Source organism: Syngnathus acus, chromosome 24, assembly GCF_901709675.1.
Source record: "Syngnathus acus chromosome 24, fSynAcu1.2, whole genome shotgun sequence".
Lineage (NCBI taxonomy): Eukaryota > Metazoa > Chordata > Actinopteri > Syngnathiformes > Syngnathidae > Syngnathus > Syngnathus acus.
In genome coordinates, this window is record NC_051108.1 from 2,995,801 (window position 1) to 3,008,105 (window position 12,305).

General features: G+C 41.0%; 1 protein-coding gene across 9 annotated transcripts in view; it reads left to right on the forward strand.

Annotated features, from left to right (window-relative positions):
• lama2 (laminin, alpha 2) overlaps positions 1–12,305 on the forward strand; it is a 68,091-nt gene that overhangs the window by 48,989 nt on the left and 6,797 nt on the right. For 4 of the 9 annotated variants that reach the window (XM_037245369.1, XM_037245373.1, XM_037245374.1 and 1 more), the window contains 23 exons: positions 290–401; positions 1,927–2,089; positions 2,961–3,039; positions 3,107–3,238; positions 3,314–3,430; positions 3,493–3,656; positions 3,718–3,856; positions 4,157–4,259; positions 4,722–4,838; positions 4,990–5,172; positions 5,457–5,462; positions 6,015–6,169; positions 6,242–6,385; positions 7,304–7,437; positions 8,185–8,344; positions 8,408–8,532; positions 8,829–8,991; positions 9,091–9,235; positions 9,305–9,443; positions 9,528–9,539; positions 10,133–10,253; positions 10,586–10,741; positions 10,964–11,014. In XM_037245369.1, the coding sequence (XP_037101264.1) occupies positions 290–401; positions 1,927–2,089; positions 2,961–3,039; positions 3,107–3,238; positions 3,314–3,430; positions 3,493–3,656; positions 3,718–3,856; positions 4,157–4,259; positions 4,722–4,838; positions 4,990–5,172; positions 5,457–5,462; positions 6,015–6,169; positions 6,242–6,385; positions 7,304–7,437; positions 8,185–8,344; positions 8,408–8,532; positions 8,829–8,991; positions 9,091–9,235; positions 9,305–9,443; positions 9,528–9,539; positions 10,133–10,253; positions 10,586–10,741; positions 10,964–11,014 (2,820 nt within the window). The remainder of the gene's footprint in view (positions 1–289; positions 402–1,926; positions 2,090–2,960; positions 3,040–3,106; positions 3,239–3,313; positions 3,431–3,492; positions 3,657–3,717; positions 3,857–4,156; positions 4,260–4,721; positions 4,839–4,989; positions 5,173–5,456; positions 5,463–6,014; positions 6,170–6,241; positions 6,386–7,303; positions 7,438–8,184; positions 8,345–8,407; positions 8,533–8,828; positions 8,992–9,090; positions 9,236–9,304; positions 9,444–9,527; positions 9,540–10,132; positions 10,254–10,585; positions 10,742–10,963; positions 11,015–12,305) is intronic. The other 5 variants (XM_037245372.1, XM_037245378.1, XM_037245376.1 and 2 more) reach the window with 3 other exon arrangements.

The following is a 12,305-nucleotide window of genomic DNA, read 5'->3' on the forward strand; positions in this document are numbered from 1 at the left end:
TATCAATAATTACATACTCATCTGTGATTCATTTCTTGTATTCCAGAATTTTTTTGTTCTGATTGTGTATGGATCCCAGTGGATGAGGTTGCATTTTGTCATGCATAATTCATGTGGTGTATGACAGTGTGAATGTAGACAGTAATCAAAAAGGTCAGGGTACAAAAAAAAAAAAAATACACACTAAAATATTGATGATTCTCACATCATTGTTCATTTGACATGGGAAGTCAACAACGTGTTCATTTATTTAACATTCTTTTGTGTGGGGGGGTGAATGTGTGTCTAGGCAACTAAGGTATCTGCCGATGGAGAACAAGTGGAAGATGATGCCGACAGAATTCAAAAGCGAGCCGAGGTCCTAGAGAAGTTCATCAGGGAAACCTTGCTGGGAACTCAAGGTAGTGCACTAACTTACTTCCATTAATTACCGTATTTTCTGGACTATAAGGCGCACCTAAAAACCTAAACTTTTCTCAAAAGCCGACAGTGCGCCTTATAGTCCGGTGCGCCTTAGAAATGGACCAAATTCCTAAATTTAAACTGGCCCGAAGCATTGTGTCATGAAATCAATCATAAGTGGCCCGCTGAAGACTATGAATCATGCATCAAAAAGACTATGGATCATCATTTTGTGATTATAAAGTCATTTGTTGCGTCTGAAGTTGAAATAAAAAAGATAAAATGGAGAATGATTTGCTTTGGATTAAAAATCTGACATGATGCATTAATGGTGCGCCTTATAGTCCGGTGCGCCGTATATAAGGACAAAGTTTTAAAATGGGCCATTCATTCAAGGTGCGCCTTATAGTCCGGTGTGCCTTATAGTCCGGAAAATACAGTAATGAAATAATTATCAATAATCAATTCCACACACTCCAGAAAATCGTAAGAGCTAACTTTCTGACTTGCACATTCCAACCTTTTTTTTCCGCTCTCTCTACAACACCCTTCTCGCCGATACCTTTACAGATAACACGCTGTAAAACCTGATTGCTGCTCACATAACTGCGATTATAAAAATGGTTATGTTGTCTGGGGTGCAAAGAAAGTGATGAAACTTTCCACTCCTCGTTACCTCTGCTGCAAAGCTCTCTGGCCTTCTGGCTGATCACTGCGTGATTATGGCTGGGTGTGAAGTGTGCGTTGGGTTCTCGGCGGATGATTGAGAGTAGCAATTAGGGACATAATTAGTGGCTATCAAACACACGCAGACTTTAAAGTAATATGCATAAACACAGATGCAAAAGTACACAAATAATACAACCTACACACACACACTTATAGATAATGAGGCAAAGAAATACTGTACACACTCACTGTGTGTGTATGTGTGTTTACCGGATACCGTAATATGATTCCATTCACGTTTTAAGTGTTTAATTGGCTTTTAAATCCCAGCGTGTAATTATACGCCTGTGACCTGACAGTCTCAGCGGGACACACGCATACACTACAGCTGTTCATTAGCGTGATGGCTTTGCTTCTGTAATCACGTCATGTTTACATTTCGGAAAAGAAGAAAGGCCGCATGGCTGTGACCATTCGCGCCCACTCGAAAAAAAAACTTTGATCAGATCGACTGTTGCATTATGTAATGGATACGAGTCGTTTTTTTTCCCCCGATCATATGGCAACATTTTTTTTTTTACGGTTTCAATCAATCCTCATTTAGTGGATTTACCGCAGTTTATCACAGATTAGGTTTGGATTTCATAGACTTTCATTCCGCAAGAGAAATGTAAATACGGCATCTGCCAAAGCTTCGACTGATGCCGAAATTATTCGTGCGTGATTTAATGAGTTTTGATCACATGATGCGATTGTGCTTTTTCTTGTGCCGGCATCAAATTATCCTCTTTTGTCCCCTATTGTAGATAAAAAAAAAAAAACTGTACTTGTAGCAATATTTCACTTTGTGTCCAGACCTCCAATCCAAAGCTGACGAGTTGAACCGAATGCTGGCGCGCAAAGACGGAACGCCGGAAAAAAGTTTGAAGGAGATGAAGGAGGAGATTCAAGCCATGCTGGTTGAGATGAGAAAACGACAGCTGGGAGGGAAATGGCTCATTGCTGACGAAGAGCTGGAGTATGAAAACATGTGCACACTGTACACATACAATTCGATTGTCCACACCCACAACGGCGCAGCCCTCTCTTGCATTATCTTTCTGAATGCTTACGTTCATTTACAATCCGTATAAAAATCAATGAAATAAACGAAAAGGAAGGCACGTTATCAAAGTGAACACATCCGAACAGCTACACATTTCCGAAGAAGCCCCAACTTTGTGCTGATGAAGTCTTTCTGGCGTTTTCGATCAGTAATCTACTCTCTCCCTCCGAACCCGTCCGCCTCTCTCACTTTATCTCTTTAGCGCATTAAACGTTGACGAGGTCGATAAGTTAATTAAAACTATGGCTCCAGGGGGAGACGCAGACATAACGATGCAGAGATACGAGGATAGGGGTGAACGGAGGAGAAACTAAAAGATGGACACAGTATCGGGTGCGGGTGGAAAATAAGGCAAAAGATAAATCGCCCTTGCCACGCTCTTGTCTTTGAGACTGAACCCTGCTCAGAGTTCAACTCACTGTGATCATCTTTATTTTTACTCTTGTTTTTCATCTTGCTGTTCCCCCCCATAGACTTCATTAATGTTATACCAAGTCCAACAAAACCTTGCATGTATCCGCCAAAAAAAATGTACAAAATCCTTCGAGTGGCATCAACTAGGGAGAGGGAGATTCTTCTTGTCTCAGTTAATGCTAATCATGCGTTCAGCGCCTCTGTGGTAAAACGTACAAAATGTTTTCAAAACTCCTTTTCAAAGGTGAGAAGTTTGGTTTTCAAAACAAAAATGTAAAAAAATGTAAAAAATGTGCCTATTGCAAGTAGATACATCATGCATTTTTTTTTTTTTCCCAAACTAATGGTGATGCCCTCTCTCTCCTTCCAGCCTAGCAGAAGAGTTGTTCCAAAAAGTAAAAAGGATGTTCGGCATTCCTCATCAAGCCACAGAAGACCTAAAAGCTGAGGTACTTACAACTAACATTCAACAATCTTGAACTACATTGATGTATTATTATTTATTTACCTTCCTAGATTAATGGCAAGATGTCAGACCATGAGGGCAAACTTCAGGAGGCCCAAGAGCTCCTTCACTCTGCCCGTGAGAAGACCAGGCAGACTGGTTTGCTGGCTGGACAAAACCAAGCCAATCTCACCTTCTTGGAGGTACACTATTGAATAATTATTTGAGTTTTGCTATGATTATAATTCCCTGGCTTGTTTTTTATTTTTATTTTGCAGGGGAGGCATGCTGCGGTCCTTGGGGTGAAACAAGAAGCACAGAAGGTCATTGGGGAAGCAGAAAACCTTCTGGATGACGCCAACCAACTTTCAGACAACATTAATAAAGAGTTAGAGGCACGTTAAAATTGTCGCAAGTGTAAAACATATCCGGTCTAACTCTGGCGCCACATTTGTAGGATGCAGAGGAGATGAGAAGAGATCTCGGTCCTCTTCACGACCAGGTGGATGACAAAGTCCGACACCTGACGGACGGTTTGAGCGGCGGCGGTCTGGCTCATCGTGTACGCGCTGCCGAGGATCACGCGCAACAGCTTAATGAATCCGCCGCAATTTTGGATGGGTAAGTCGCAATGCAAAATTGTAAAAAAAAAAAAATTGACTCTTTTCTGCTCTTCTCACAGAATCTTGGCCGAAGCGAAGAATCTCTCCTTCAATGCAACAGCTGCCTTTAAAGCATACACAAATATTAAAGCCAACATCGACGAAGCAGAGAAAGAGGCAAAGGCGGCCAAACAGACTGCGTCAGAAGCACTGACAATGGTAAGAACCACACAAACCTTTTCTCTTCTGTGTCCATTTTCCATGCCGAATTAGTATTTAAATTTTTTTTTTTTTAAAAAGCTGAAATATTAGAGGGCAAATGTGTAGAAAGCAGTCCTTCCTCCACTTTATGGGAATCCATTTAGCAATGCAAAGTGGTCAATCTGACAGCAGAAAGGTGATATGCAGATGACTTCACCTTTGGATGCCATCTTAAAGCTATTTAATTCACGAGTGGCTTCCAAATCCCGAAGTGTTCTTTGTCACTGATTTTGTGTGTGCATGTGTGTGTCTGCGCAGGCTTTAGGTCCGGAGATCCCAGTGAAGGAGGAAGCTCAAGGTGCCCTTCAGAAGAGTCTCAAGCTGCTTAACCAGGCTAAGCAACTTCATAATGATGTCAAAGGTATTGTGTGCATATGTGCATATACTCAGTATTGAGCAGAAATATAGAATTATGTCTCTCTCTCTCTATATATATATATATATATATATGGAAAAAATAAAATAAAAACATATATAATATAAATAAAGAATATATATTTATAAAGAATACAAAATAATATATAATAAAAAATAATATATATAAATAAGACTTTAAAATGCCATATCTAAGTCCATGAAACAAACAAACAAAAAAACCAACAAACTGAAAAGAGAAAAACAAAAAAGAATGCTTGAAAAGGAATAGGAGGAAGCATAGCTTTTTAGATTCCTACCCCTTTCTCACTTAATCCATCAAACTAATAATTCAACACATCAATCAATAAAACAGAAATAAATCATCCTTTTCTTTTTAAATAAATGTGACCAATTTAGTCACTATTTTTGTGATTTACTAAGGAACGACTGTATATTTGTCCTGCAGACAATGCCGCGACCGTGTCCGGATTGAAGGGCAGAGTCAAGTCGGCAAAAGACCAAACCAAAGACCTGCTCATCGCTATCAATGGAACCATGACAACACTCAAGACAATGCCCAACGGTATGACTCCACAAATACGCTGCCTGACAGTGAAATCAATGAGCGCCTGAATGGAGCTCTGTGGCTTTTCTAAACTAGACTTGACACAAGTTCATAGGTCGCCCGTTCAATAGGATGGATCAGCGTATTTGTAAACATTGTCATCCGGCAGACACCACGGCCAAGTTGGCGGCGACAAAGGCTGTGGCCGCCGAGGCCAACGCTACGGCCATCGACGTCCTGGAGCGCCTGGCGGCCTTGAACTTTCAGGTCGACGGCATTCAGAAGAACTTCAGCCAATTGGCCTATACGGTCAGCGCCGCCAATCAGATGATCCAGGACCCGGATAAAAATAGTAAGTATCTTGTACCGTCGTTAATTGCGATTGTTTTGTCTATCTTGGATTGAATAATTCCAGAAAAAATTCTCAGCAATCTATTTATTTTGTTTCCCTTTTCATATTTTTGACATCATTGCTTATATTTTGCCAAGGTTATATCAAGCCCAAAACAAATTTGCATATTGCATTAACAATGCTGTATAATATTTTGAAATCTATGATGGACTCCTTCTGGTAAATTCTGACCATAATAATTTGACTAAAATATTTTTCTCTGTGTTTGTCCTTTACTCCCACAGCCATAAGTATGTATATCTATTTTACCTCAATATAAAAACCTCAATGGTGCCCCAATACCACGTTGCATTCAATAATCCAACTGGCCTCACTTCCAACATCTCACTTCAATAATTGTCGCAATTTGCATTTATTTTATTTGAACAAAAGGTATTGGAGCGCCATACATTCTTTTTTTTCAAGCTATCAAGTCAAAGTAGCTGCTCCTAATAATAAATAATAATAATGCCTCAGCTCCGCTCCAGCATGAGCTCTACCGCAAAGCATGGAACTCGATTCCGTTTGCCTTTCTCCAGTGTCCATTCCAAATAGTATAGACAAGCTTCTCTTGGAATGCTGAGCTGAGCTGCACTAATTGATTGGCTCTTTCTTTTTCTCCCTCCACCTCCTCCCTTGCTCTTTATTTATCTTGTCTTCCTTCTCTGTGTTAAATCAATGACTGAGTGATTCAGCCGCTTTCAGTATTTGCCCTCTCTTGGTCACGCGCCGCCTCACCTCAGCAGTAAAGTTCTGTATGCCATGACGTGGCTGATTCCGTACCCCGTTGTCTCTTCAATCAGTCCACGCGGCCGGAGCGAAAGTGAAGGATTTAGAGGTTGAAGCCGATAGGCTGTTGGAGAAATTGAAGCCTATCAAAAAGCTAGAGGACAACTTGAGGCGAAACATCTCACAAATCAAGGAACTGATTAACCAAGCCAGGAAACAAGCCAACTCGGTAAGCAAAACTCGAGAACGTTTTGTCAAACCGCACGTGGGATCAGTACAAATTTGACTTTCTCTTTTTTAGATCAAAGTGTCGGTGTCGTCGGGTGGCGACTGTCTGAGGAGTTACCGCCCTGACATCAGGAAGGGCAGGTACAACACCATCATTCTTCACGTCAAAACCACCACGCCTGATAATCTGCTATTCTACCTTGGTTCTGCCAAATATGTGAGTAAAAAAAAAAAAAAAACTCTCAAAGTACCGTATTTTCTGCACTATAAGGCGCACCTAAAAACCTCCAATTTTCTCAAAAGCCGACAGTGCGCCTTATAATCAGGTGCGCCTTATATATAGACCAATATTGAGCCACTACAGCAGGCCTGTCCAAAGTCCGGCCCAAATGTATATATCTTATATATGGACAAAGTTTGAAAATGGGCCATTCATTGAAGGTGCACCTTATAATCCGGTGCGCCTTATAGTGCGGAAAATACGGTAATCCTCAAGCCAACTACACTAAATATGCCCAAATGCATTTATAAACATATATGCATGTTTGTGTGTGTTGACAATTAACAGCTTTTGGTTGCTCTTTGCGTTTAGGTTGATTTCCCCGAAGAAATCAGAGCGTTGCTGCATTTGAGTGCTACAAGCAGTGTGTGTGTGTGACTAAAATTCTTTAACACTAAAACCTTCCGCATGAATGAGCAGCCAGCACGTGTTCACACGAACTTCTAACATTTCACTATTAGTGTATAAAGCTGGCTAAAAAGCAATGATGCTAATGAATAACGGTGGTTCCTTGAAGGGGTGAGGGTGAGAACAAAGATAAGAAGGCGTGTGTGAATGTGTGTCTTCAAATTTCCCTAATAATCTCTAAGTGTGCATAATTCTATGTGAATAATAATGCCAAGAGTGAGCGTTATTCTTCAGCAGCATCTAAATGAGAGCATATGCTCCAAAGCCTCTTATTCATTTTTTTTTTTTCCTCCAACTCATCCATAATCACCACAAAATTAATCAAAATACAAATCGGCTTAAAGAGGCAGCGATGTTAAAATTCTTGAGACTTCACTGAAAGTTTACACTCGTGTTACAGTTCTATTTCATCCGAAAAGTAATGACCTGTTTGTTTAATATTTTCAGGTTGATTTCTTGGCTCTGGAGATGCGAAAGGGCAAAGTGTATTTCCTTTGGGACGTTGGTTCTGGTGTGGGACGAGTAGAATACCCACATCTCACCATCCATGACGGGAACTGGCACAGAATAGAAGCTTCTCGGTAAGAGTTGTGATCTTACATCAGTCCAAACAAGCTCGTTATTTTTCCCCCAAAAGTGGCATGCCGAACTATTTATGTACGCTTCATACGTATTCAGTGTAGCGATGTAGAAGACATCACAGCAAACATCACCCAATTAATTCTCATTTTACGCTTTTTGTCACATCTATACAGACATGCAATCATTAAGTTGAATTTTTAGATAAGAGAAAAAAAGATCTCAGTGGTTCAGAAATACAAATAAGAAACACTCAAAGTAGAAAAAAAGAAACATGAAGGAAGTGGTAAAATATTTTTAAAAAAAACTTCAATTGAGTTTATATTCCAATATTGTTTTTCATGTTCAGCACAAAATCCTGACAACAACCAAAAGTAGAAGCATAAATAAAACCTTAACAACCAGAGGACATCATTTCTTTAACGGAATTACGTTGTTTCACTCGGGAAATCAAACCTTTGCAGCTTTGCCAGCCGCTGGCTCATCCATTTTTTCAGTAAAGTTGTGCACGGGGGTTTAACGTTCCATTTCCCAATTGTTGGACATGACCAAACAACAAATTCAAGGTGGCAGATCAATTTCACTGTACATCTCCGAGGTCCCGCCATGTCGCCACAATCACTTTCCCTCCTCCATCTTTTTACTCTTCTAGTTCATAACGGCTGATTTCATATGACAGAACACGCGTGGTTGTCCAGGAAATGCCTACTAATAAATATAATTATCTCCTAATTTCTGTCCGTCTGCAGTAACGGATTGAACGGTACCATATCAGTGTACCCTCTGGAAGGTCCGAGGGCCGGCGTTGTGCCGAGCCCAAACAGTGCAAACTCACCCGTAACTTACACCATCCTGGACGTGGACCAGAACGCATACCTGTTTGTGGGCGGAATACTCGGCACGGTCAAGGTAACTATAAATCATTGGTGTGATTTGAAACTTTATCATCAATGTCATTTGTTTATCTTGTAGAAAGCGGATGCTGTTAGGACAACAACTTTTACGGGCTGCATGGGAGAAACCTTCCTTGATGGGAAACCAATTGGACTGTGGAACTACAGGGACAGGCAGGGAGACTGCAAAGGATGTGTTGTCAGGTATGCAAAGACTGATTTTTTAATTCTTTTTATATTATATTATTTTATTGTATTTTATTGTATTATTTTTTTTATTTAATTTAATTTTATTATATTATATTATTTTTCTGTTTATTTACAGACTATAAGGTGCACCAGATTATTAGGTGTAGTCTCACTGAATGATTTTTTTTTTTTAGAAATCTCCATATACAGGTTAAAAAATTGATTTTTAAAAAAACGAAAGGATTTTAAGTGCACCTTATATTCCGACATATACGTCACAACATTTTTTTTTTTCCCCCACTGTTTGTTAGCCCCCAGGCATCAAATGGTGAAGGGACCGTCCAGCTGGACGGGGAAGGCTACGCCTCAGTGGCACGACCCACAAGATGGAACCCGAATGTTTCCAGTGTTACATTCAAGTTCCGAACATTCGCTTCCGATGCGCTGCTCATGTATCTGGCAACTGATGACATGGTATGAAAGCTGGATGACATCCTACGATGATTACACAATTTGTATTGATCCATGCAAAATCTCCTGAATGGATCTTCTCTCCATCTTTACTGCCTATAGAAAGACTTTATGTCCTTGGAGCTAGAAGGTGGCAAGGTGAAGATGAACTTTGATCTGGGCTCAGGAGCTGCCAGCGCCATATCAGCTCACCGTCAAAACGACGGACACTGGAAATCCCTCACCATGTCTCGCAACAAAAAGCAAGGTAAACAACGCCAAATACCTCTTCATGAAAATAGAGATTTTGACTTCTGTTCATGAATTATTTGAACAGCCACAGTGACCATCGTGGACATTGACACCAGTGCTGAGGAGAAAATCGGGGCGACGTCTCTGGGAACGGCCACTGGGCTGAACCTCAAGGAGAAGCAGAGTATTTATTTTGGAGGTCTGCCTACCATTGGAAACTACAGGTAAGGCCTGATAAGCAACAGTGGAAGATTCTCGAAAAAAAAAGATAACATTTGTGTTAACGTGCTATTGTGTTTTCTTAACAGCATGAAATCCAGGTAAAGAATACAAGTTCATACTACGCAAAAAGTGTAACTGTAAATTGCTCTCCGCATGAGGCTAGCCACACCGGAGTGCCATTTAGCCCACAATGTGTGTGTGTGTGTGTGTGTGTGTGTACACTTTGTGTATGTCAGTCCCTAATGGCTGTTACTCTTCCGCACAGCGTCTGGAAATCACTTTCTGCCCTTTCTATGTCCACCTGGATGTGTCATTTGTCCTTCCAGTAACAACAGTTTGTGACTTTTTGCAATATTTTACATTGTTATAAAAATAATTGTGTTTTTTTTCGGGGGGGGAGGGCACTCTGACAACCTTCACCAATTCTCAGTGGGACAGCAAATTGTTACAAAAGGTGTGGAAGGTTGTTGAATTCAGTCTAAACTTGGCTTGAATCCAAAATAATGACAACTAATGAAGCCTATTTTTTTTTTTAATAACAAGGACAAATGCCAGATTCAAATTATGCTCACGCTGATTTCAGGTCAATCATACACTGCAAAGCGTTCAAGGCTGAATTAATGAACACATGATCCTATTACATTCGACTTTTAAGAGATTAGAAAGTCTGATGATTCTAATATCGTTCTAGGTCGGAGGTCATGCTAAAGCGCTATGTCGGCTGCCTTCGGGAGATTGAAGTATCCCGAACTCCATATAATCTCCTCAGTAGTTCCGATTACATCGGGGTTACCAAAGGATGTAATGTAGAGGTAAGACTACTTCATTTTTTTATTTCAAATCACATAATACATCTTTTGGGTCATTGTATAACTCAAGCGCAGATCATAATTAATTAGTACAACTTTAATAAATAAAGATTTGTCCTTCATGCTTGTTTACCCCCAAATTACACAAATGCACTCCACAATAGAATTTCAAGGCATTCATCGAGGTTTCTATTAACTAATAGAATTTATTCATGCACTCGAGCAGCCATTTGAAAAGCCCATGTTTGGATACTTTCTATGTTTGTATTAAGAGCCGGGGGTCATTTCCAAGGTCGTCTACTTGAAATAAAATAATTATTCGTATTGTTTCATAGAATCTATACACAGTCAGCTTCTCCAAGCCGGGCTTCGTGGAGCTCGGCGGGTTGTCCCTGGCGGTTGGCACCGAGATCAGCCTGTCGTTCAGCACCCGAGCGGACACTGGAATCTTACTGTTAGCAGTGGGCGGAGCTCCTCCCATTAACCAACAGGTTAGCCATCATCATTTTTATTCAATCACGCATGATGAAATGTAGTTAATTCAAGAAGTGGCCTGAAGAGCTTAGTCAAATGGACACTGATGTCCTCTTCTTTTCTTCTCCACTTTATAAAATCATTTTTATTAAGAGATCAAGCTGGCATTTTATAGCGCTTAAAGTAGCGTGAATATATATATATGGCCCAAAAAAATTAAGCAATCCTGTTCTCCGCAGGTCCGTCACCAAAACGTCATCTCGAAGAGGAAACGAAGACAATCGGGAGAGGTGAGTTAATGGCATGCAGACACACACACACACACACACACTTTCACCAAGTGAATGCATAAGTGCATTTTAATAAGGTCTGCCTTTGCTGACAAATGGACCAGTTTTATCAAACGCAAATTGGATATGGATGCCAATAAACACGCACACACACATACGCAGTGTCCTCCAAACACACACACACCAACAACTATTAAACAAAGCATATGACTTTACCGTCATCGCAATCTCATTCCTTAACGAGGTTTCACGTGCTCGTTAAACTGTACGCACGCTCGCAAATGCACACCAATCATAATTTGTGGATTGTTTGTATTGTTTTATTACATCCACAGTACATCAATATAATGTTTGACACAATGATGGAGACAATCGGCCTCATTTTATAACCGTGCACGGTTTGCGCACAAAATGGGTTGGGGGAATCTCGCCGTGAACGTTGCCCGTGCTTTGCAGGTGTGATTTAGCAAATACAAAATGTGTGTGTGCATGTGTGTGTGAGGACAAAGGGTTACCTCTGGTTTATCAATCATTACTGGTCATTGGGCGCATAAATCTATTTTTACTAACAACGCTGGAAGGGACGGTGTGTGCGCGTGTGACTGTGTGGAAAGGTTAAGCGAGGTTAAGAACACCATCAACTCAACTTGGCCCTGACTAATGGGCGGGGCGGCGGTGGAGGAAAGAGAACAAGAAACAAAAGATGGAGGAGATTTGGAGGTGAAAGTGGGACTTTTGAAGGGCATGACACCATTTGAAAAGAAAATACAGTCTTCGGGAATCGAAAAAACAATTTGGGAGGTGGCCACAGAGGAAAGTGATACGTAAAAATAAACTAAGGCGAGTGTTTGATTTCATGCTAAGCGTGTGAGTCTTTTTCATCTGAACGTATGCCAAGCGGCGCTCTCCGTGTGTGCGCAGGCAGCACAGCGAGCGGCATGTTGTAGCTACATCTCGGTTCAATTTGTCCCCCGACCTCAAATTGAAATTCCATTTTCAAGTGGTAAATTGTCTCCCACTTCGCCCCATGGCACACAGTGAATTAAAATTCAAATGAGCCTGACCTTGCACCGCTGCTCTCTCCCACCTTTTCGGTCTTTCTCTCGCTGCCTCATCTCTCTCTTGCTGTTCTGCTCTCTGCCCTCTCATCCCGTCCCCCCTATTATCCTCTCCTCAGCGTTCCTCTCATCTCTTGTTATCCTTTCCCCAACTCGTCTGCCGCCTCTTCACACTCGTCTCCACTTTCCCCTTTTCGCCACTCTCCGACCCTCTCACTCACCGACATTGTCCA